The 27,065-nt window shown below is 40.7% G+C and overlaps 1 protein-coding gene across 2 annotated transcripts in view; it reads left to right on the top strand.

Annotated features, from left to right (window-relative positions):
- adgb (androglobin) overlaps nt 1-27,065 on the top strand; it is a 219,591-nt gene that overhangs the window by 101,155 nt on the left and 91,371 nt on the right. For both annotated transcript variants that reach the window (XM_072265653.1, XM_072265651.1), the window contains exons 18-22: nt 2,027-2,186; nt 4,289-4,352; nt 8,209-8,347; nt 18,445-18,586; nt 23,397-23,511. In XM_072265653.1, coding sequence (XP_072121754.1) covers nt 2,027-2,186; nt 4,289-4,352; nt 8,209-8,347; nt 18,445-18,586; nt 23,397-23,511 — 620 coding nt within the window. The remainder of the gene's footprint in view (nt 1-2,026; nt 2,187-4,288; nt 4,353-8,208; nt 8,348-18,444; nt 18,587-23,396; nt 23,512-27,065) is intronic.

Genomic DNA, 27,065 nt, shown 5'->3' with positions numbered 1-27,065 from the left:
CCCCTTAACAACTTCCTGACCTTTCTCCCTCTGGTAGTACTGTCTCCACATTGCATAAGATGTGGGGGTGGGAACCCTATTTACCTTCTCCTTCGGGACCTCAGTTTTAGGCAGCACCAAAAACAGTTCCTTACAGGTCATGCGTGATCCTCCACTCCCCGTCTGCTTATCCAACTTCCATACCTGGTTACGCAATCTTTTCTACATACTGTACTCCAAACCCTGCAGCAACTGAATGGCTGTATTTACAGGACGACCAACTACTGGTCCTATTAAAGGCAGCACTACTCCTTTCAAGAGGGGAGCTGCTGTGTAACCATATGCCCTACCATAGTGGAAGATAATTTAACAACCTCTGGTTAAACCTCCCTTCCTGGGAGGAGGAAGCCATGGGTTGATGTCCACCATGGGAGGTATGGGACCACGTGATCACCAGCATGGCCCATAATGTTTCAGCTACACAGGGGAAAGAGCAATCATTTTGAGGGAGAATCCTAGAAGTCCACATTACCCTCTCTTCCTCATTTTCACCATCTAGTCAGACATCCCCATCCCCTATCCATGCAGTGGGATCATCACACCACTGCGTCAAGGCTTGGACCTTTATGGAATCCGGTTGGCAATTAGCCCTCTGGGCAGCTTTGTTCGTCATAGGCTATCTCTGTATTCTTGTCTCTAGCTCTGCGGCCCAAGTCTGGGCCAACTGCAGATCTTCCCCATAGTGGAACAGTGCCAATTTAGTTCCTCCACCTCATTCTTAAGGCCCACGATCAACTTGTGCTTGCGCCTTACGATGGCTGTCCTTTCTCCTGGGGAATCCATGATGTGGTGTTCACTTTCAACCCTGGAGAAATTTAACCGGTCTGACCAATCTACGGGTGTCCCATAACCCATCAGTAGGTTGGTGAGACTCTCAAATCCTGCACTGTTGTCAGTTCACCCTGGGACTCAACATTGCTCATACAGTGGGATGGGAGGTCCTCTCCCTTAAATAGCCTCCTAAAGATATTCATCTTCTGCTCAACCAACCAAACCCTGCTCACAATGCCAAAGTGTAACATGGAAACAGGTTCATGGGTCTGGTGAGTGAGATAGAAGACACTGATTACAAACCAGCATATTAATCATTTGTTTACAAACAGTAAAAGATTCGACCAAACATCTGAGTCTCCGAGATACACAGACCACAAAACTAAATATACGATAAACTGATACTTAGCCAAGAGTGTGATGGGCTCCCCTAAGTCCAGAACCTGCTTTCCCAATAGTTCTTCAGCACCGATCATGACCTCAGTGTGAAGCGTGTCCTGGGAACTAAAGGAGAGAGACCGAACCTCCTGCACATGCTATTCTTATACCCCTGAGGTGCCTGAAACCGAACACCGCTGCCACAGCAAACAAGGCAACCCATGGGAAAGAGCTGCTGCCTACTTCAAATAGGTCAAGCATAATGGAAGCGACTTTCGAATGGCAAGTAAACTAACCCCCACATATCTGTGACTATTTGGCTGCTGCATTCACTTCTATGGCAATGGTAAGAATACTCAGTAGCCATTCATTCTAAAGTGATGTAAGGAATACATTCCATACATAAGGACATCAAGGTAGGCAAAATGAAAATAAAATTCAGAATATAATCTTACAAGTAAACAGAAAGTCCAGAGCAGGTAGACCATGAAAGGTCAAGGACCACATACACAAGGTTGATTGGGAGATCAAGAGTACGTCTTTTCTTTCACATGCCCATTAATTGCACTGTTTCTCTTATGACACATCCACATAATGTAACTTATGGTTACCAATTAACCTACCAGCCGCATGTTTTTAGGATGTGGTAATACAGGAGGAAAATCCATGCAGTCTTAGGGAAAACATGTATTAATTAATGTTAATTTCTTGTTCCTTTTGAGAGTAAGAGGACTTTCCTTGGAATGCATTTCATCATTCACAGAGTACTCTGAAGTAACAGAGTATGCACTTCTGTAAGTCCCTGTCAACTTAATGACAGCACTTTCTGTATTTTCAGATAAGACTTTCGAAGTACGTTTTCCTAACCAGATGGTGTCACAGCCAACTAATCAGATGTTGAACTTGGACACTGTCTCTGATGTTGCAGGCGCTTTCAATCAGAAGAAGCTCTGCAAAAAGAAGTGGATTAATTCTGAAGATTTTTGCAAGTGTTTCCAGTAAGACAACCCTTCATCAATTAAACCTCTTACAGAAATTGCAACATGAAGTCTGATTTTCCTACTCAAGTTTATGTAGGTAATGTGGATCCCAATGAAACACAACATCCACACCCAAATCATCATTAAGCACATTGTTTGCCTATATATATTACAATGTACATTCATTAAATGTTTCAGCTTTTGGAGGGACAACTATAAAAGTAGATACATTTAACATACTGCACACATCTCTGTTTGCCCAAGCATTCTTTCAACTGTGTTTAAATGCAAATAATGGACATTTAGGCTTCACATCCTGGCTGTTGTGATGCCATCATCAATAATGTGTCCACCAGCAGGTATCCAGGATTATTTGGAAGGCATGTCATTCACATGGTAACAAAATTGCAAGATGAGCACAATGTTGATTATCTCTCCACAGTTCACCTTGTTCCTGCTCCAGCCTCAGTATTTTTGTTCTACAGTTTTTTATTGTTTTTTCCAAACAATTTCTGATTAAAACTTCTATCATCAGTCAATCCTGAACAACTCGCCTCTTCTCCAGTTGAATCCATTATCAGCTTCTTGGCTTTGCATTCGTTTAGCATCATTCCCGTATGTGGTACAGGTGTATTAAGTTTAAGGGAAACAGTAGCAACAAACTTTATTGTCAACCGAGTGCAGAACAAAAACCTCGGTAATATCTATAATCGTCTGCAGAGATTTCTCACAGCGTCATCATGTCAAACATAGCCTCTTAAAGCAAACCCTATCTCAATGTCAGGAGTTGTGAATTATGCATATGATTCCACCCATTACAGGACCTTACATGGCCATTTCCAAATGTCTGCTAAAGTTGTATCCGCTGTTCATTCTTCTGTTAACCTGGTGACCCCAAATGATACCCAAACACACAATGAAATTAATTAGGAGCAACGGAGGCCTCTCACTGAGTAAGAATTGACTGCATCCTAACTCTACATTGCCTGCAAGCCCCAATAACCTGTTACTTTCATCTATTGTCTATTTATCTGTAACATATATATGTCTATCTATTGTCTATCTATGTATCTGTCTCTGCCTAAAAACTTTTAAAGATTCTGTTTCCGTTACACGTTGGACAGAATTTCCAAAGATTTTTAACCTTCTAAGCGAAAAAAACTTCACTTAATTGATTTGTTTTATTTTTCTAGTTCTAGATTCCTAGTGATTCCTAGTTCTAGATTCTTTCACAAGAGGAAGCACCCCCTCCACATTTACCTGTTATGACTTCATAGTATCCTGCATGTTTCAGTCAAATTCTTACTAACTCTCTTAAACTCCAGAAGATATAGGCCTGGCCCAACCAATCTTTCCTCAGTATATACAGTAACCTGTGCATTAGTTTTCTAAACTTTCTCCAAACTACTTCCAACTTACTGCTTGAATAAGGCGGTCAATACAGCGTAGAGTAGTCCAGAATGGATTCACCAGTTCCCTATATATCTGAAGAAGAACTTTTGTATTCAATCCCCCAGCAATAAATGATACCATTCTCCTAGTCTTTTTAATTATTTGATATACCTATATATTAGTTGCATACATGTCAAATAAGTCTGCCTGATAGTTTAAGCTCAATGTGCGAAATTGAACTGATAGATAGCCAGTCTATAAGCAATCTGGCTTAGTGGCTGGGCTCTGCAGTGAGCACATTAGTGAAGCGCTGACGTGCCACAAAAGGGGTTTAGATTCACTTTGTGATTGATTCCTTGAATTTACAGTAGAGTGGATTTGTTGTCAGAACAGCAGCTCCAATCATTTATTTGGAAAAATATGACCATTGTTGCGGGTAAGAATAATTACAGCAATGAATTAGCAGAGATATTACAAAATGCTTACATATAATATTCTGCCAGTTACAGAGATTTATGATTTACTTATGAGAAAGAGCTAAAATGAAAATGCTATAAAATCTGATGTGAGGGATGTGTAATCAAAATCACAAGAAAAACACTTTGATGGGAACAAAATAATAGTCTCCCAAATGGTATCATCAAAGCCTGTATTTTATACTTAAACTATTATGTAGTTTTGAATGTAACTTCAACAGCTGATCTTTTTGCATTTTTATTTAATTTCAGAACTTTGATTATTTTCCATAACACAAGCAAATACACTTACACACTTGACAAGTCAAACTTCAAGGTAACATTATTGTATTGGCTGTATTTAATGCTTGTACATATTTGCCTTTATAATTTTGTTTGGAAATTTCTTGAAATGTATATTCCCTCATCCTCCATAACTATTTGAATTTCAAGTGTCTTCTTTTGTAATGTTATAGATTTTGGCTTGTAATGATATCTCTTTAGTCAGATTACATTATTTGTTCTGACTAGTGTTTGGCTGGTGTTAAGTTATGTTAAGACACATTTTCATATTGTTGTCTTTTTCAGACAGTCTGCTAGGATCAAGGTTAGCTTGCTTCCACTACAATATATATTAATGACTTGGATGAGGGAATTAAATGCAGCATCTCCAAGTTTGCGGATGACACGAAGCTGGGTGGCAGTGTTAGCTGTGAGGAGGATGCTAAGAGGATGCAGGGTGACTTAGATAGGTTGGGTGAGTGGGCAAATTCATGGCAGATGCAATTTAATGTGGATAAATGTGAAGTTATCCACTTTGGTGGCAAAAATAGGAAAACAGATTATTATCTGAATGGTGGCCGATTAGGAAAAGGGGAGGTGCAACGAGACCTGGGTGTCATTATACACCAGTCATTGAAAGTGGGCATGCAGGTACAGCAGGCGGTGAAAAAGGCGAATGGTATGCTGGCATTTATAGCGAGAGGATTCGAGTACAGGAGCAGGGAGGTACTACTGCAGTTGTACAAGGCCTTGGTGAGACCACACCTGGAGTATTGTGTGCAGTTTTGGTCCCCTAATCTGAGGAAAGACATCCTTGCCATAGAGGGAGTACAAAGAAGGTTCACCAGATTGATTCCTGGGATGGCAGGACTTTCATATGAAGAAAGACTGGATGAACTGGGCTTGTACTCGTTGGAATTTAGAAGATTGAGGGGGGATCTGATTGAAACGTATAAGATCCTAAAGGGATTGGACAGGCTAGATGCAGGAAGATTGTTCCCGATGTTGGGGAAGTCCAGAACGAGGGGTCACAGTTTGAGGATAGAGGGGAAGCCTTTTAGGACCGAGATTAGGAAAAACTTCTTCACACAGAGAGTGGTGAATCTGTGGAATTCTCTGCCACAGGAAACAGTTGAGGCCAGTTCATTGGCTATATTTAAGAGGGAGTTAGATATGGCCCTTGTGGCTACGGGGGTCAGGGGGTATGGAGGGAAGGCTGGGGCGGGGTTCTGAGTTGGATGATCAGCCATGATCATAATAAATGGCGGTGCAGGCTCGAAGGGCCGAATGGCCTACTCCTGCACCTATTTTCTATGTTTCTATGCCTATGGGTTCTGAAGGGGTTGAAGTGTTGTATGCAGGGTCTCAGCCACTGTCACATTGATAAAGTGATGCTTATTGGAGTTGATGGGTTGGTAGAGATGGAGTGTCTCAGTGTTCAGTATCTTTCTGGTGCTGATCACCCATGGGATTACCCTGCTTCCTTGAAGGCATTACACTTCCTCAAGGAGACCTTGAGAACAACTTCAAAAGGCTTTCTCTATCCTTGAAATCTGTGGCGATTGACAGAACACAGAGTACGGTGTTTGCTTCAGGAGTCTAGATTAGGCATGTGAACAATGTTACCTGTCACTGAAGCTGTTTGGGAGAGATTAGTGCTTCATTGCTGGGCATATTGGGCTCAGAGAGCGTAACGGCATTGCTTTGCTCAGCTTGCTGTTGAATTTTGTGTATTTTGTGGAGACAGTATTGTAGATTCATCTCCAGTACTTGACGTTGTCAAGACTCTAAAGTAAACGGAAGAGCAGAAGTTACTGCTGCACCTACTAGACCGTGGGCTCACTGCTGGGTTTGAGATCTCTGTACACTATTTTCCTCAGTAAAGTAAGCTGAAGGCTTGTGCTGTGCACTGAAGGTGATGGGGAATTTCACTAATGACGTCCTTCTTTCTTGAGAGGTGACCCCAAGGTATGGAGATTACTTCATGTGCTCAACGATCTTGTCAGGGATCCCATTTGTTGAAGGGTAATATTGAGCAGAGAGGCAAGGTTGGTAGAGAATCATAGTCTTCCTGATGTTTTAATGTAAAGCTCATCTCTTCTACATTTCACTGAAGGAGTCAACAATGACTTGGAACTCAATCTCCCTTTGTGCACACCTGCCTGTATTGTAAACTGATAACTGAAGTTGGGGAGATCTTAGTTTTGGTGTGGTGACAGCAAAGGGGAAAAATCTCCCATTTGTCCTTTCGTTTCTCTCCACTTCAGTGAGGAGCTGTGGAAAGGGGAGTACAGTACTGACATTGAAAATGTTGGTATTAGGGTTGGGCCAGTGGTGGTGCCATTGGTGAGGTTTATGGCTTGTCTGTGGAAGATGTAGAATGATAATGAATTCTTAGCAGAGCCAGATCTGAGAAATGTTATCTACAATCCCTCTCAGTTGATAGCCTAAAACCAAATACAGTGGCTGAAATATTCCCTCTTTTTCTTCGATTTATCACACAGTAAGATCTTTGCTGTTAGAGCATCACAGTATTTGGATACAAGTTCGAAATCAAATATAAATGATTTCTTATTACATACCACAAACTCCAGACCAACACTGATAACAGTATGCTCCGGAAAATATAATCTTTCTCAGGTTTTATTGTATTCCATATGCATAGATGCTCGAGTAGGACTATATGACCTGATTTAGCAAGTAGTGCGTTAACTTTATATCCTGGTATATAAAGCATTCATGGTGAAGCATGTGTTCTAAACTGGTTAAGATTACTGAAATAACTTCTGTGTTGCCCTCCTCCAATGCACCTTCACCATGTCAATTGTCCAATATCCCTCCTTCGTAATCATCTACCTTAAGCAGTCACATGAGAGCATCATGGCACACAAATTATGTATTACACAACCCACGTAAAGGGTCTCAACCCAAAGTGTTGACTGGTTATTTCCCTTCACAGGTGCTGCCTGACCCACTGAGTTCCTTCAGTGTCTTGGTTCTTGGTTATTGCTCCACCAGTTTCTTGTTTTCATTCCCTAACCCTACAACCTCTTGGCTGGAAAGAAGGATTTGGCTGCTTTCTGTTCTAAATCCCTGATTTAATTAGGAACTTCTACCCCACTTCTTCTACATGCATCCCAATTCTTTCACATCTTAATTCAATCTCTTGCATTATATATCAAAGCATCAAATCCTACATACACCCCATTCCCCTATTTTTAGATCTTATTAAAATCTATTTCTTTGACCAAGTGCTTGGTTGCTTGTGCCAATATTTCCTTATATGGCTGATTGTTAAATCATTGCTATGAAGAACTTGGGACTCTTCACTGTGTTAAGTAGCTATATAAATCCAAGTTATATTTTGTTGCTGTTGACCTGCTTCCTGCACTGTGGAAGTCTCTAATGAACCACATTATTTATAATATCAGATATCAGACTCTCTGATGGTGGTATCTGAAAAGAGGATGCTGTCCAAGTTGCATGCCATCTTGGACAATGACTCCCATCCACTACATAATGTATTTATTGGGCACAGGAGTACATTCAACCAGAGACTCATTCCACTGAGATGCAACACAGAGCGTCATAGGAAGTCATTCCTACCTGTGGCCATCAAACTTTACTCCTCTCTTGGAGGGTCAGACACCCTGAGCCAATAGACTGGTCCTGGACTTATTTCCTGGCATAATATACATATTACTATTTAACTATTTATGGTTTTATTACTATTTAATTATTTATGGTGCAACTGTAACGAAAACCAATTTCCCCCGGGATCAATAAAGTATGACTATGACTACAAGCTTAGTTTAATATGTGCATGGGTTAAATTAATATATTTTAAACACATTCTGTTGATTCTGCAGCCTACATATCTTGCTAAAATTGACTTGGTAATGATGGTTTAGCTTACAGATGATCGCGGACCTTTCTATCTACTTGTTGATGAAGTCAAACCCATAGAAATTTTGGTTACCTTCTCTGCCTTGGTGCGCTGGGGTGATCTCAACTGCGAGAAAAGCCTTAGCAAGGAAAGCAATGAGAAAGGTTAGTACCTGGAACAATTTCCTTTCAGTGTTGAATTCATTCGTAAAACTATGGGAACATGAGGAGACCATTCAAATAATTGAACTTGTTCCATGATTTAATCAAGTTATATTCTGCTTCTTAGTTTGATCTACTCAACTTGGTTCTTTAATCCTTAATATCTTACCATCACTTAACAAAGGTTAAATGATCGCAGTTTTTGGAACTCCCTATTAAACTAAACTAAACAACTGTTTAGGAGAATGATCGAATTTCCACTATAGTTACTGTTTCTGACATTGCATATTATAAATTTAAGATTATACCTCCTTGCTATTAGATTCACAAATAGATGAAAAGGTTTCTCTTTTCCTGACCATTCATATATTTTCAACATTTTATGTACCTCAATGAGATTGTCTCTTAATGCAATTCAAGCTGCCATAAGTTTAATTCTTTTTGCACGAGTATGATTCTACTGAATCTGCGCCATACAGCCTTCAAGGTCAAGGAGAGTGAGGAGGTGATAGAGAAGAGCTATAGGCAAGTAGTCACACTGGGTCCTCAGGAGACAGATAAATGGGTAACAGTCAGGAGAGGGAAGGGCAAGAGGCAGATACTAGAGAGTATCCTGTGGCTGTCCCTCTTAACAATAGGTACTCCTGTATGAGTCCTGTTTGTGGGGGGGGCCTACCTGGGGGAAGCAACAGTGGCTGTGCCTCTGGCACAGAGTCTGGCCCTGTGGCTCAGGAGGGTAGGCAAAGAAAGAAGGCAGCAGTAATAGGGGACTCTTTAGTTAGAGGGTCAGACAGGTGATTCTGTGGATGCAGGAAAGAAACGCGGATGGTAGTTTGCCTCCCAGGTGCCAGGGTCCCAGATGTTTCTGATCATGTCCACGATATCTTGAAGTGGGAAGGTGAACAGCCAGAGGCCGTGGTACATATTGGTACCAATGACATTGGTAGGAAAAGGGAGGAGGTCCTGAAAACAGACTACAGGGAATTAGGAAGGAAGTTGAGAAGCAGGACCTCAAAGGCAGTAATCTCGGGATTACTGCCTGTTGCACATGAGAGTGAGTATATGAATAGAGTGAGGTTGAGGATAAATGCGTGGCTGAGGGATTGGAGCAAGGGGCAGGGATTCAGATTTCTGGATCATTGGGACCTCTTTTGGGGCAGGTGTGACCTGTACAAAAAGGACAGGTTGCACTTGAATCCGAGGGGGACCAATATCCTGGCAGGGAGGTTTGCTAAAGCTATTAGGGAGAGTTTAAACTAGAATTGCTGGGGAGTGGGAACTGAACTGAAGAGACGGAGGAAGGGGCTGTTGGCTCACAAATAGAGAAAGCTTAGAAACAGTGCAAGAGGGAGGATAAGCAGGTGATAGAGAAGGGATGTGCTCAGACCCATGGTTTGAGGTGTGTCTATTCTAATGTAAGAAGCATCATAAACAAAGTGGATGAGCTTAGAGTGTGGATCAGCACTTGGAGCTATGATGTTGTGGCCATTACAGAGACTTGGATGGTTCGGGGCAGGAATGGTTACTTAGAGTGCCAGGCTTTAGAAAGGAACGGGAGGGTGGCAAAAGAGGTGGGGGCGTGGCACTGTTGATCAGAGATAGTGTCACAGCTGCAGAAAAAGAGGAAGTCATGGAGGGATTGTCTACTGAGTCTCTGTGGGTGGAGCTAGAAACAGGAAGAGGTCAATAACTCTACTGGGTGTTTTTCATAGACCACCGAATAGTAACAGGGACATCGAGGAGCAGATAGGGAGACAGATTCTGGAAAGGTGTAATAATAGCAGGGTTGTTGTGGTGAGAGATTTTAATTTCCCAAATATTGATTGGCATCTCCCTAGAGCAAGGGGTTTAGATGGGGTGGAGATTGTTAGGTGAGTTCAGGAAGGTTTCTTGACACAATATGTAGATAAGCCTACAAGAGAAGAGGCTGTACTTGATCTGGTATTGGGAAATGAACCTGGTCAGGTGTCAGGTCTCTCAGTGGGAGAGCATTTTGGAGACAGTGATCACAATTCTATCTCCTTTACCATAGCATTGGAGAGGGATAGGGACAGACAAGTTAAGAAAGCATTTAATTGGAGTAAGGGGAAACATGAAGCTGTCAGGCAGGAACTTGGAAACATAAATTGGGAACAGATGTTCTCAGGGGAATGTACAGCAGAAATGTGGCAAATGTTCAGGGGATATTTGCGTGGCATACTGCATAGGTATGTTCCAATGAGCCAGGGAAGAGATGGTAGGGTACAGGAACTGTGGTGTATAAAGGCTGTTGAAAATCTAGTCAAGAAGAAAAGAAAAGCTTACAAAAGGTTCAAAAAACTAGGTAATGATAGAGATCTAGAAGATTATAAGGCTAGCAGGAAGGAACTTAAGAATGAAATTAGGAGAGCCAGTAGGGGCCATAAGAAGGCCTTGGCGGGCAGGATTAAGGAAAATCCCAAGGCAATCTACAAGTCTGTGAAGAGCAAGAGGATAAGATGTGAGAGAATAGGACCTATCAAGTGTGACAGTGGAAAAGTATCTATGGAACTGGAGGAGATAGCAGAAATACTTAATGAATAGTTTGCTTCGGTATTCACTACAGAAAAGGGTCTTGGCGATTGTAGGGATGACTTAGAGTGGATTGGAAAGCTTGAGCGTGTAGACATTAAGAAAGAGGATGTGCTGGAGCTTTTGGAAAGCATCAAGTTGGATAAGTCACAAGGACTGGAAGGGATGTACCCCAGGCTACCGTGGGAGGCGAAGGAGGAGATTGCTGAGCCTCTGGCAATGATCTTTGCATTATCACTAAAGAAAGGGAAGGTTCCGAAGGATTGGAGGGTTGCAGATGTTTTTCACTTATTCATGAAAGGGAGTAGAGATAGCCCAGGAAATTATAGACCAGTAAGTCTTACTTCAGTGGTTGGTAAGTTGATGGAAGAGATCCTGAGAGGCAGGATTTATGAACATTTGGAGAGGCATAATATGATTAGGAATAGTCAGCATGGCTTTGTCAAAGGCAGGTCGTGCCTTACAAGCCTGATTGAGCTTTTTGAGGATGTGACTAAACATGTTGATGAAGGTAGAGCAGTAGATGTAGTGTATATGGATTTCGGCAAGGCATTTGATAAGGTACCCCATGCAAGGCTTATTGAGAAAGTAAGGAGGCATGGGATCCAAGGGGACATTGCTTTGTGGATCCAGAACTGGGTTGCCCACAGAAGGCAATGAGTGATTGTAGACGGGTCATATTCTGCATGGAGGCCAGTCACCAATGGTGTGCCTCAGGGATCTGTTCTGGGATCCCTTCTCTTTGTGATTTTTATAAATGACCTGGATGAGTAAGTGGAGGGATGGGTTAGTAAATTTACTGATGACACAAAGGTTGAGGTGTTGTGGATAGTGTGGAGGGCTGTCAGAGGTTACAGTCGGACATCAAAAGGATGCAAAAGTGGGCTGAGAAGTGGCAGATAGAGTTCAACCCAGGTAAGTGTGAGGTGGTTCATTTTGGTAGGTCAAATATGATGGCAGAATATTAATGGTAAGACTCTTGGCAGTGTGGAGGATCATAGTTATCTTGGGGTCCAAGTCCATAGGACACTCAAAGCTGCTGTGCAGGTTGACTCTGTGGTTAAGAAGGTATATGGTGCATTAGCCTTCATTAACCATGGGATTGAGTTTAAGAGCTGAGAGGCAATGTTACAGCTATATAGGACCCTGGTCAGACCTCACTTGGAGTACTGTGCTCAGTTTTGGTCACCTCACTACAGGAAGGATGTGGAAACTATAGAAAGAGCGCAGAGGAGATTTACAAGGATGTGGCCTGGATTGGGGAGCATGCCTTATGAGAATAGGTTGAGTGAACTTAACCTTTTCTCCTTGGAGCGGTGGAGGATGAGAGGTGACCTGATAGACGTGTATATGATGATGAGAGGCATTGATCGTGTGGATAGTCAGAGGCTTTTTCCTAGGGCTGAAATGACTAACATAAGAGGGCACAGCTTTAAGTCGCTTGGAAGTAGGTACAGAGGAGATATCAGGGGTAAGCTTTTCTGCAGAGAGTGGTGAGTGCGTGGAATGGGCTGCCAGTGACGGTGGTGGAGGCGGATATGATAGAGTCTTTTGAGAGACTCCTGGATAGGTTCATGGAGCTCAGAAGAGTAGAGGGCTTTGGGTAACCTTAGGTAATTTCTAAGTAAGTACATGTTCGGCACAACATTGTGGGCTGAAGGGCTTGTATTGTGCTGTAGGTTTTCTATGTTTCTAATATGCCTGTGCAGATCCCACCCGTGATCCACAACTGGGATATAACAATACAGCTATGTGCAGAGCACAGTATACAACTGCAGTAACATAATCTGATTCATACTGCTTTATATTCTTCTTGAGATAAAGGCCAAAATTCCAGTTATCTTTTGTACCTGTCTACTAGCTTTTAGTGATATCAGTATCTAGAACACTAAATCTTACTGCTTATTCACAGCTTCTGGCATCTTGTCTATTAAGAAATACTGTGATATGTCTTTCTTAGGACAAAAGCCAAAGGCCTCATAACTTCCATGCTGAATTCCTTCTAGCACAGTTTTCCCACTCATTTAATCCAGCACATTATTTAGTCTACATTACAGGGGTGGCAAGCATTTTGAGAAAATGTGCCCAAATTGATGATAATCTTCTAAAAAATTTTCTCATATGCCATGATAATTTTGAGTAGACATTATCATTGATAATGAATTAGTAACAGTAATTATGGACTTTTTGAAGGAAAAAGGATGAGACTGTTTATTACTAACATGTATTCATTGTTCTACTTTTAATAAAAGTATAACAGAAACAGATTGAAATAAAATGACATATTTTAGAAAACCTATTCAAAATATTAATCTTTTCAAAAGCCAAATTAAAAATGACATCATTTCTAAATAGTACTGTTATTGTAAGTATTTTCTATCCAAATACTGATGTGTACAACAAGTAAGCGATGATTTCAAAACATCATCCAGCATTGTGTTCTTGCAACTGTCTGGCTGGCATCAAGCCAGCACCTGATTTTCCTTGTGAAAACATCTCACTGCACTCAGGTTGTTAAAGAAAAACATCCACTGCTTCATTTGGCTGTAAATATGATCATTGTGTATCTTTTTATTATAGGTAGGATTTTAGAGGATTGAGGGGCAGCAGTGCAAATGTTTGTGCACATGCTGTCTTCAGCACGTGTGCCATAGGTTCACCACTGCTGCTCTACAACACAGCTTAGCATACAGCATGTATTATTATTCTGTAAAAGTCAGTTTGCTTCATTTTGCATGAGGTGCACTTTTATCAGTTGTTGTCTCCCTCTGACCAACTCGCATTTGTCCACATTATCATCCAGAACTCTTGCATCTGAATGCATCTTATCCCAGTCCATTGGTACACCCAGAAGGTGTGGCAATCTCCATTAGTGGAACTTCGTATCTATCAGATGAGACATTAAGCCAGGGCTACATTTGCTTCTGGAAACATAAAATGAACTTTAAAAATTCCTAAATTTTTAACTGTTGTAGCTGTCTCTAATAGCCAGTGATTTGAAAACAATTGAAATACACCTGAATGATTAAGTATTATTTCAAAACTGTAAAGTAATAAGTTTTACAAACTTAAGTATATAGAAATTGATTGAAAATACCAAGTAAATTTTTTTTAAATCAGTTGCCATTTTGGTCCAGGCTAACATAAAGTTGAAGAGCCTGAGGTAATGTGTAGCTTGGTGTGGCACAGTGCTGAGATCAGAAGTGAATCAAAAGGTCAAGTGCATCAGAGTCTGGCCTTGGTTCACTGCTGAGCTCCATGTTAAGATGCAGAAGTGTGGACGTCAGGAATCATCTGACCTGTACACGTACAGAGTTTCTCAGTGGAACTACCAGGTAGCCAGAAGCACTATCTAACCCAATATTAATTAATAGGATTAGTACAAGAGAAATAGAAAGAGAATAATTCCTAAGATGTAGGCTGTAGTACCTTTTATTTCCAATATTATCCAAGCTCAACAGGATGGAGTCTGCTCTCAACTTGGTTCTAGGGAATGAATGTGGGTTAGTGAGAAAGCATTTTAATGACATTGATCACAATTCAGTTATACTAGTAGAAAACGAACTGAGAAAATCTACAAGTAAAAGTTCTCAATTAGGAAATAGCTACTTGAGGTAGATTTCACAAAACTGAACTGGAAATTTTTACTTCAAGATGAATCAGTACTGGGGCTCCATTGCAGGGAAGTGTGTGTGTGTATACTGCAGTGTAGTTTTGGGTAGTTTGTGTTCCGGATCCCATTTGACCTGTGTGATGCAGTAAAGTAGAATGGACAGTGAAGACCTGATCGAGTTCAGGGTGTCTGGATTCACACTAGGGGCGTGGAAATTGGATTCAACATTAGGGAACAGGGAGTTTGAGGGGAGTGGGATATGACACTTGTGGTGTGAGATTGATAGTTGGGGACACTGACATTGTGAGGGTTGTAAGGTTAGAACGTACTTCTTTCGTCAAGAGGTCCCATTTCAAACTGGCACTGACAAAGCTTAGCTATTCCTGATGTAACGCACACAAAATGCTGGAGGAACTCAGCAGGTCGGGCAGCATCTATGGAAAGGAATAAACAGTCGACATTTTAGTCCTTCTTCAGTACAGGAAAGGAAGGGGGAAGACACCAAAATTAAATGGTGAAGAGAGGGGCCGAATTCCAGAAGTGCCCAATGACAGGCATTTACAGGACAACATATATTAAGGTTACACCTCCCATTCCAACCACTTGGGTAATTGTTATTTAAAAAGAAAGACAAAGACATAAATATATTTGATTGGTAATTATGTATCCATTACTCTGAACAGTATTGTATAGTTTGGGGACAATGTTTTCACTTGTGAAGTGATCCTTTATTATTGGGATTCTTTGCATACTGAGACTTAATCTGCACAATTTGTGAAATAACTATCGAGGATACCTCAAGTGACGTGGAAATGAATAGGTATTTCTTTTAGTCACTCTTGTCTTTAAACATTTCTCAAATCAGAATGAAGACAAAACTCTGTTGCTGTTGTCTTCAAGGGAAGATGAATACTTCAGAAATAGATGGGCACCTGGGATCCAGTTATTTACGTCGCTGTTGGCTAAGGATCTTGGCCCAGTGCTATGGTAGCTTAGACTTTGTAGAGTTATCCAAATAGCAACATTCACTTAAAAAGATATTAGATCAGCAACAATTCACTCAGCTCACAGATCCCTCAGTTAACAGAACCTTATGGATTATTTTCTGCTATCAAGAGCTGAGCACATTAGTCCAGTGATCACATCACACAGAACCCAATTCTTACACACAAATTAAATCTACTAAATCCATTTTGTACATTTTTATTATGTTTGGGCCCACTTCCTGTCAATCATGAAATTTGACCAAGGGCGTTTTGGGTGTGATGCACTTAAGCACATCTACAATTTTTTGGTATCTTTTGTGCACATTATCTACAGGCAGGGCGCTTACCCTGTCTTCCTTAGTACCCATTGTACTGAAGCAAATGGTAGTTCCCCAGCCCACTGTTGCCAGTAGCACCCTCTCCTCCAAGCCAGAGGAGAGAGCACTAATGAGTGTGAGGTAATGTGTCAGGTTCAATAGCTGCGAGCCTCTGTATATGGTGATGTAGTGATAAGTATGTGGAAATGTATTAGAATTAAGTAATGACTGATAAAGTCATTATCAGTCTGTTCCTGAACCTGGTGGTCCTTGTCTTCCCATAACCTATGGACTCACTTTCAAGAGCTCTTCATCTCATGTTCTCTATTTGCTTATTCATTTATTATTATTAATTATTATTATTTTCTTTCTTTCTTTTTTGTATTTACACAGTTTGTTGTCTTTTGCACAATTGTTGTTTGTCCTGTTGGGTGCAGGATTTCATTTATTCTATTGTATTTCTTGTATTTACTGTGATTGCCCACAAGAAAATGAATCTTAGGGTTGTATATGGTGACATATATGTACTTTGATAATAAATTTACTTTGAACTTTGAACTTTCAACCAGTGATGGGAATAAGTTGAATGAAGTAATGGGTGAATGGGAAACTAAAATATGCAAATGTATTCACTGGCAACCATGCATGTGATTTGGTTAAATTTTTTAACAAGGAAGAGTCCAAGTACTCGTCCCCATTTTTTGATCTCTGCGATTGCTTCACAACTGATATTGAATGCTTCTTGGACCAATGAGTTTAGATGGCCCTCTTTTTTACTCATGTATTTCAAGCAATATTCCCTCTAATTTGTAATAAGCAGTATGTGCGAAAATCTTGTGCTGGACAATTTTTTGCCTAGTGATGACAACATGTGCACACTGAATTTTATATATAGGGCTTTTCATTTTAACAGCCAGCAAAACACTGTCAATAAGAACTTTGATCTCCTCTGGGTTTTAGCATTTTCGCTCTCTTGCATCTGCACTCTCACAAAACAAATGCAGCAGGCCTATAGTGGGTAATGAAGGATTTTCTCACCAGAGCTTTTGCATACCATCCATATGTGATTTGCTTGCTAAATAATGCTTTTAAAAGTCAAGTTTCCAAATATCATTCCACTTCTTCCCACTTGCAAATTCTCCAGGGACTTTTGCATCACGAAAGTACATACAGGTGACACCAGTTTCTATATTGTGCATAAATATTTCTCGTAGCTGCACGTCCCTGACCTCAAGAGCTTTCGGTGTAGCAGTTTCTACTGTTTCATTAAGCCATTCTACTTTAAATGAACTAGGAGTTCTTTTGTGCTTCACGCCCTTTGTTTCTTTAGAATTGGACATAGTGAATCAATAATTTCTTCAATAAAAACAGTATAAATTAGCTAGTTCTAAAATCTGCGGGCAAATCATCACAAACTCCACCTTGTCAACACTGTCCACATCAGAAATCGGAAAGTGAAATGTGATTGTGTACAATTGTGAAATATACTTAACATGCCAACAAGGTAGAGGGTGACAACCTTTTGTGCGCAGTTTAAATTCCTTTGTGCGCTAGTAGCAGATATGTGTGCACGCGCACACCTTAGAGGGAACATTGATGGTGTACAACATGGAGAAGTATTAGCAGGTATGGGCATTCCTATGTACCTTATATCCTTCTGGGTTATAGTGGATACAGGTTTGAGAAGAGCTATTAAACTATGGAGAGTAATTGCAGTAGATATTACCTGGAGGTTCTTCTTCAGTTGGAGTTGTATTCAATGACCTCCATCTCTGTTTTTAGAGTCAGAGTCTTGCAGCATGGAAACAAACCATCTGACCCAGTTCATCGATGCTGAACTGTCACTTCTGCACACATTTGGTGTATTGCCATCTAAACTTATCCTATCTGTGTACTCATCTAAATGGCTTTTAAATTTTGCTGATATGCCGACACCAACCACTGTTTCTGGTGGTTCATTCAGTATGCACTGTGAAGAAACTGCTGTGACATCCTTTTTAAATCTCTTGCCTCTGATCTTAATCCTATGCCCACATGTTTTTAGCACTGTCACTGTGAAGAACACACTATGTGTTTTCACCCTATCAGGTAACCTCCTCAACCTCCTAAATTCTATGGAATAAAGTTCTAGTCTGCACAACCTCTCAACCCCAAGGCAACATCATGGCAAATCTTTTCTGCACTCTTTCTAGTTTAATAACAATTTTCCCACAAAAGGGTGACGAAAATGGTACATAATTATCCAAGTGCAGACTCACCAAAGTCTTGTAAAACTGCAACTTAACAGCCAGTTTGACTGGCATTGGCCAATTGGCATCTTCATCAATATTCTATCAAGTGCAAACTCCCATTTTGCCATCTTCTTTGTAGCTTATCATCATAAATTAAAATTGGAAACGTATGTCGTTGAAAGCTTACATTGGAGGATTCTGTGCACTTGGAACTCATGCTCATTAGAAATAAAGATCTGACACTGCTTTTCATGTGTGGAGTTATTAATTGATTGACTCAGAAAACTGCATTGTGACTCCCTTGTAAACAAGAGTATTGAAGAGTACGGAAGTACATTCTACTGTATGTGGACATTTATATTAATAGGCATTGATCCATTTTTGTCTTTTTGATTTTTACTAGAAAATCAGAAGGAAATTTCAGGCCTTCAACCGGGCATACTCCTGGCTGAACCATACTGCTGGAAGAGTTTTGTTTCAAGACCACCAATTCTCTACATGAAAACTTTTGCTACGAAATCAGCTATCTTGGAACTACCCAGTGGGTATGTAGAAGCCTTGGATCTAAATTCCATTCAAAATTACAAGTCGCAAACCCAAGTTACAAAAGTAAGTGATTATTTCTAAGCAAAACATAAAGGGATGGACTGAATGAAGTATCACAACATCCAACTAAAGCACAATGCTTTACAGTATCTGTGACCTGGGTTCAGTTCCCACCGCTGCCTATAAGAAGTTTGTACATTCTCCCCCAGTCCAAAGACATACTGGTTGATAGGTTAATTGGTCATTGTAAATTGCCCCATGATTAGGCTGAGGTTAAAATCGGCGATTGCTGGGTAGCATGGCTCACAAGGCTGGAAGGACCTATTATGCGCTGTACCTCAATAAATTAATTTATTAATGAATTAAGTTGAATCAGCAATTCTGTAGTGATTCTGGGGAAAACAATTAGCCATTGACTGTTCTTGTTTGAGAGAGCCAGGGAAGACAATGGAAGATGAGATGGCCATGCAGAGGTTAAGACAATGCTACTTTCGAAATGTTGCCTAGGCTTCCATGTGATATTGGTACCAGGAAGTGGAGCTATTTGTACTGGTAGAAACACCAAAAAAAATAAGATACATACATGTAGCCAAAGTGAGCAAGAAAAATCGTTGCGAATACCACTCTCTCTGCAAACTGTCTTTTCCAAAATCTCCCTTCTGGAGGCACTATGGAACTATTAAAACAAAAACTTCATGCCACCTTAAAAGTATCTTCCCCAAACAGTTAATCTGACCAACCATTCTAGCTAGCCTCTCCCACTCTCTTTATCTATTACCTCAGTTACTGCACTGCACCGTAAACACTTTAAAACACTTTTTATGATGCTGTTTACATTGTAAGTACATGCTGGTATTTATTTATTTATTTATGGATATTTTATTCCATATCCATACTTTATCCTCTAACTTATTATTGTATGCAGTAATTCTTTATTCTTGATAATTATTGAATATTGCAGTTTTTGTTGCATGTCATGCCAACACATCAAGCAAATTCTTAATACATGTAAATGTATTTGGCAAATAAAGTTGATCATTGATCCTTGATCCTAAATATTAGAGTTTGATATCACTCAAGTGAAGTAAGCACTTCAACATACAAGAGGCTGAGAACCTATTTCTGCACATGTAAATTGACTCCAGCTCAGCATTTAACTTTAAACTTAGGTTTAAAGGAACTTTGCAAATCAGTGGATTTAAAGAGTTGTTGGAAAAGGCAGGCTTAAGAGGAAGCTGTGATTACAGATCAGCTGTGATTTCACAGCACGAGGAACAAGCTCTTGAAGGTTAATAGCCTCCTGTTCTTCTGTTACTTATTCTCTCCTACCCTTCACCATCCTCTTATTTTTCCTTCTCTTCTCTGGACTTATTGAAAACCTGTATTACCACCAGCGTTTTCCAGTGCTAATCAAAGATCATTGATCTGAAAAGTTAACTCTGTTTCCTTCTCCAAAAATGCAATCTGACCTACTGAGTATGTGTGCTTGTTTCTTAATTTTTGCTTTATTTGGACACGTTGAGCCAGGGTTTAGGTTAAGGAAAGCACCCATTACTCTGCAACATAATTTTTTGAGTTTATGTCCACTCAAAGAATCAAAATATAATTATGGCTAATAAGAAAACGTTACATCTTCAGAGGTGCCATCTTTCATATGTGATGTTACACCCTCATGAGCATGATATTTTAATTTTGTTTTTTGTGCATAGAGTTTAAACAGATAGAGAGCAACATGAGATAATCTGTAAAAGAAATGTCAAGTTCCAAACAAAGGTCACCTCACACAGTGGTATTGGAGAAATCATATCACCTTGGACACAAATCTCTTAACATTTCTCAAATGTGTTATTTATGTACGTTCTTATGTAGTGTGAAGACATTCCCCTTGACTTTTCCTTTAAGTTTATAAGGAATTATTTAGTTTGAATCCTAGAACTGTATACAGGTTGACGACCACAAATCTAGAATGATAGAGACTTATGTGCTGCCAAATCACAGGAGGTTAGGTTAGGATTAAATAAATAAACACCTCTAACCCACTTGATGATCATCTCACCCTTGGATAATAAAGAAGAAAGAAATGATAAATGAAAAACAAGTGTTGGCACAGTAAATTACTGGAAACTGCTACATACCTTTGAAAACTCTAGGACATAAACTTTTGCAGATGACTAATAACTTACACCTTCAAAGGTTCATTTTATTGTCAAACTATGTACACAGAACACCACTCTGAGATTTGTCTTCTCCAGGTAGCCATAAAATACAGAAAATCTATGGGTCATGAAGCCCTCCCCCCCCACACACACACAAAAAAGAAAAAGAAACAAAGCTCGAAAACCAAACCCCCTAACCTCTCCCTTGCACAAAAACTAACAGATTACTCACCTGGAATGGCAGCTAAAACATCAAAACCCTGACCCTCCAACTTCTCCCTCACACGAAGACTAACAGATCCCCCACTCGGACATGGCAGCTAAAACATCAAACCCCTGAACCCCCAATCTCTCTCTCACACAAAGACTAACAGATCCCCCACTCGGACATGGCAGCTAAAACATGGAACCCCTGACCCCACAACCTCTCCCTCACACGAAGATTAACAGATCTCCCACTTGAACATGGCAGCTAAAACATCAAACCCCTGACCCCCCAACCTCTCCCTCACACAAAAACTAACAGATCCCCCACTTGGACATGGCAGCTAAGACATCAAACCTCTGAACCCCCAACCTCTCCCTCACACAAAAACTAACAGATCCCCCACTCGGACATGGCAGCTAAAACATCAAACCCCTGACCCCCCAACCTCTCCCTCACACAAAAACTAACAGATTCCCTGTTCGGACATGGCAGCTAAAACATCAAACCCCTGACCCCCCAACCTCTCCCTCACACAAAAACTAACAGATCCCCCACTTGGACATGGCAGCTAAAACATCAAACCCCTGAACCCCCAACCTCTCCCTCACACAAAAACTAACAGATCCCCCACTCAGACATGGCAGCTAAAACATCAAACCCCTGACCCCCCAACCTCTCCCTCACACAAAAACTAACAGATTCCCTGTTCGGACATGGCAGCTAAAACATCAAACCCCTAAACCCCCAACCTCTCCCTCACACAAAAACTAACAGATTCCCCACTTGGACATGGCAGCTAAAACATCAAACCCCTGACCCCCCAACCTCTCCCTCACACGAAGATTAACAGATCCCCCACTCAGACATGGCAGCTAAAACATCAAACCCCTGAACCCCCAACCTCTCCCTCACACAAAAACTAACAGATCCCCCACTCAGACATGGCAGCTAAAACATCAAACCCCTGAACCCCCAACCTCTCCCTCACACAAAAACTAACAGATCCCCCACTCGGACATGGCAGCTAAAACGTCAAACCCCTGACCACCAAGCTGCTACCACACAAAAAAAAAACAGTGACAATAACATCAAGCACCTAACCCCTTCCTTAACAAAAAGTAATATATTTCCACCTGCCAATCGGCAACAAGAAAGAAAGTACAGAAAATCTGAAGGAGACCGATATAAACTACAGTCCACACCAATAATCATATATGTCTCGGAATTCTGAAAACACCTTCCATCAGCATCAAAGAAAGCAACAGCTTGAACTCAGTCCTTGCATGCAGCTTTCACCCACCAAGAGGCAGCCTCCCGACCTCTGGCCTGACGCAGCCACCCATGGGAAGTGACTGTGGGTTCCTGCAGCATTAGAGCAGCCCTACACAGTGACATGATCTGTTGATGCTTTATAACCTGTGGTGGCACTGCATCCTCTGTAGTCAGTGTTCATCTTGGAGTATAACGCCAATATATTGTAAGGTGGTTTCGTCCGCATTATAGACATGCTCAGGGCTTAAATTTTCATCAGAACCTAATTTAATAAAACTCATCAACAAACTGAGCAGCTGCTTTCTTGTCTGCAGACGATTTTTCACCACACACTGCACAAAATGTTATGCTCTGTGGCTGCTAGAAGTGTTGAAGCCACCCTTCAATGTAATCACGCTCATAATCCAGTCCTAATACTTCATGAAATAACTTCTCTTCTTCCTTTACCATCTCTCCTGACAGTTCTGCACCTTTGCTGATGTAGAGTTTAAACCACTTTACTACTACTTTATCTCATTGAGAACATCTTCCATCTTTCACTGTTTTCCTTAAGCACACCTGTTTTTTTTATTCACTGTCAGCAAAGAGCTGGACCAATTTTTCTTTTTGTTTCTTTAGATCATAAACTGTGGAAGAACCAATTAAGTGACATAATGTCCCAAATAAGTGAAGGGAATACTGGCTATTTTACTGAGTAGCTTTTGTTTGTTAAAAGTTGTTCCAAATAAGCATTTGCTTTTCACAGACACACTTCTGTTGAGTTTTTTCAGAATTTCCACCTAATCTTGTATAGATAACATATGGTGTTTGCGCTTTACACCACAAGAAGCAGTTTTTATTTAATGAAGACATGACTGGGGCTAGATACACACAGGTTATTAAAATAAATGCAGAATAACACAGAGGAACGATTTGCCTCTTTTAAAGACCGTGCCAACAGCTGATTCTGTGAATGGCGCCAACCAAACAGTGGCGACAGACAAACTGGTGTGGCAACATGAGAAATTTGAGGTGATGGGATTGGTGCTAGGAAGGGCAAAGGTGGAGATATCTGCTAAAATTGCCTTAACATTTCTGCTGAAATAAAACACTTTATATACTCTGGAGTTTACCATGTTTGACATATAAGCCGCTTAGTACTTCTCCAGTAGCTGTATGGTGTTTCTCTTCCAGCCGCCACGTGTTACGGTTTACTGCCACTGTTCCTCTTGGATACAACATCAACCTCAGCAGTACTGTGCCCTTTACCTTTGGTGATGAAGATTTAGTTCTCTCACATCTTGGCAAGGTATGTAGTAAAAAAAAAAACAACTGCAGGACCCATCAGAATGAAACTCGTGACTTATCAATTCGTGAACATTAATGAACTGGCAAACTGAACAGCCTCCACCCCCATTTGTAGGAAGTCTACTCTCATCCTTTCAATGTTTTACAGAATCTTCCAAATCACCAAGTGAATCAGTGTGAAGTTCTACAGAAAACCCAGGGAACACATATTAATATGAAAACCTAATTAAATATTTTCCATCTGTTACATTAGAATTAAACGATACACTCTGTTATGAATAGCAGCCAGTCATGCTGGAGTGAATGTGAGTAGAAGTTATTGCTTGGAATTTCCAATGCACCTGAAACAGTGCTCATTTGGGTCAGTGTCTCATCATAGTCTGACTCAAGTTTTCTATAACAGAGTATTGAAAAAATCATACAAGATGTTGAATTTCTTGAAGGGTGTTCAATGAGCCTCTATAGGAAAAAATACTTTTTCTTTAATTCATAGTCTTATTTTCAGAATCCATTTAGTGTTTTTTTGTTTTGTTAAAGAATGACAAAAATTGAGAAAAATGAAAATGACAGTGACTGTAATTGACTACTTTATAAAATAGCAGAGGGGTTTTCATGAAGGAATGTAACTTAAGCGGCAACTTAAGGGGTAGAGAGAAGGGGATGTTAAGTGGGAGAGAGGAAAGAGGCTGAGGTTCCGAGATGGAGAGTAGAAGTGAAAGAGTTGGAGTGAGTGGGAGGATTAAAGGAAGAAGAAAAGCCAAGTAACATGCAGCTGGAATGGTAGAGAGGAAAGGGGTAAAAAGAAGGAAGGAGGGGTTAAAAAGAAGGAAGAAAGGGATAAAAAGGGTGAAGGAGTCTATGAGAGGAGAAAGAAAATTCAAGATGGAAGGAGGAAAGGTTAAGGGACAAGGATATTAAAAGTGAGGAGGTGCAAGAGGAAGGTTGGAGGTGGAAAGGAAGAAAGAAGGAGGGGAAAGGTCACAAGGAAGGAAAATGAGAGGATGGAGGAGAGAAAAGGAGCAAAGAAAGAAGAGGTCTTTGGTAGATAAGTTCAAAGTCAATTTCATTATCGAAGTATACATCCAGTATGTCATCATATACAACCCCAAGATTCATTTTCTTGTGGAGATACTTAACAAATCTATAGTATAATAACTATAACAGAATCAGTGAAGGACTACCCAACTAAGGCATTATATATATATATCAAGAACATGAGATGATGAAGAGTTCTTGAAAGTGAATGTACTGGCTGTGGGAACATTTCATTGATGGGGCAAGTGAAGTTACCCTCTTTGGTTCAAGAGCTTGATTTGCTGAGGGGTAGTAATTGTTCCTGATCCTGGTGGTGTGAGTTCTGAGGCTCTTGTATCTTCCTCCTGATGGTAATAGTGAGAAGAGAGCATGTCCTGGGTGGTAGGGGTCCCTAATGAAGGATGCTGCTTTCCTGCAACAGCTTTTCGTGCAGATGGGCTCAGTGGTCGGGAGGGCTTTGCCCATAATAGACTGGGCTTTTTGTAAGATTTTCCATCCAAATGCCTTGGCATTTCCATACCAGGTTGTGATGCAGCCAGTCAATTTGCTCTCCACTACACATCTATAGAAGTTTGTCAAGGTTTTAAATGTTTTGCTGAATCTCTGCAAACTGCTAAGGATATTAAGCACTGTTGTGCTTTCTTCATAATTGCCCTTATGTGCTGGGCCCAGGAAAGGTGCTCCAAAATAGTAACACCTAGGAATTTAAAGTTGCTGACCCTCTCCACCTCTGATCCTCCGATGAGGTTTGGCTCATGGACCTCTGGTTTTCTTCTCCTAATCAAAATGGTGCCGCTGATCATCTGCAGTTTTCCGTGAGCTGCAGACAATTGTTCCAAATATTTTTTTTAAATATACCCCTTTGGAATTATGCTTACTGCAATCTGCAGCATGTAACTTCCCTCTATGCAATGGACTTTTAAATCAACTCTATGATCTTCATATTTCATGATTAACTGAAGGACTCAGTGGTCCAGGCAGGCACGGCACCTTTAAGAGGCGGCAGTGGGGGTGGGGGGGTGGGGGGAGGCAGGAACTACAAGCCAGGATGAACATTGAGGCAAATGGAATGAGGAGAGATGAACAGGAAGATGAGGGGATTGAAAGGTCTGTAGTGTGTGCAAGGGGTTCAATATAAGGATGAAGGGAAATGAGAGCGATGGGAAGATGTAGTGGACAAGAGACAGAAGGCGTTGAGGGGGTGGGAAGAACAAGGAAGACGAGAAGAAGGGTTGCCAACAGTTCCAAATATGACTGGGTCCCCAAATTTAAATAGGAAATGGGACACTCCTCACAATATCAGATGGTAGCTGCCTGCGATAAGTGTTTGTCTATGATACAGGCTTGCTCTGTTAACAGCAGGCACCAACTGATCCAGTTTAAAGTTGTCCACTGTCTCCATTACTCTAAACTTAGATTGCACAAGATTTACCCTTCTGTCTCACCAATGTGTGATAGATGCCAAGGGACGGAAGCCACATTGTCACACACCTTTTGGTTTTGCCCATTACTGACCGGATTTTGGTCCAAAATATTCGACTGGTACTCAAAGGCCTATAAAAGATCCTTCCCCTTGGAAGCTGCTCTCGCTATATTTGGCTGCTCGCAATCTACTATTTGTCTCCCTGCAGCCATATAACAGTTTCTTATGCTGGGGATGACTGTTGCCAAAAGACTTATCTTGAGGGAATGGAAATCACCCTCTCCCCCTTCCTTTTGGAGATGGATGGCTGATATGATCTCAGTCATACAGACGGAGAAACTTAGGTTCTTGAGAACCAATTCAATTAAAAAATTTTCGGCTATCTGGGATCCGTTCCTTGCCTACCTGGACGAGGCCGGGGGCGGATGAGCAATTTCCCCCCAGCTGATTTCTCACAGCCCTCATTTGAGATTTAATGTTTAGTATTTTTGAGCACTTTGTACAACACGCATCCCTCTAATGTTGTGTCTTCTTTTTTTGCTTATTTCTTTTTTATACATGTCTGAGCTGGTATGTTTTTGTTAATCTCATTTTTTTTTAAATAAAGTATTAAAAAAAACAATATCAGATGATACTGGAAAAAGGACAGCCATTGTAGCTTCTTTGCTCTCACAGAAAGGTTCTGCTGTGGGTGTTGTGAGAACTAAGGAGATGAGGATAAGTTGCTACAGTGACTTTCGGAAGGTAATTGGGAAGGAAGGATTATATATGTTTCCTGGTAGGTTTCTGATGGAAGTGGTGGAAATGGTAAGGGAGGTTCTGCTGAATAGTGAAGTGGAAGGTCAGGGCACAAACAGTGCAATTATGTTTCTGGAGATGAATTAGTTAACACATGCAAATATGAATGAAATGCTTAAGGCATGAACTTAATTGGATCAATTGTGTCTTTAGGCTTGTATATAGAGATGATCTCCCATCCAAGCACAAGTGGGTACTGACATTTCTTCATCAGGTATTCTACATCCTATCACGTGCAAAAGTTCCTAGAATCTTCAATCCTTTTCCTTAAGTCTCTGGGGATTAACATAAAATTTCAT

This window comes from Mobula birostris, chromosome 8 (assembly GCF_030028105.1).
Source record: "Mobula birostris isolate sMobBir1 chromosome 8, sMobBir1.hap1, whole genome shotgun sequence".
In the NCBI taxonomy this organism is placed as follows: Eukaryota; Metazoa; Chordata; class Chondrichthyes; order Myliobatiformes; family Myliobatidae; genus Mobula; species Mobula birostris.
Note: the sequence above shows the minus strand (reverse complement) of the source record. Positions and strands in the feature narration are given on the sequence as shown.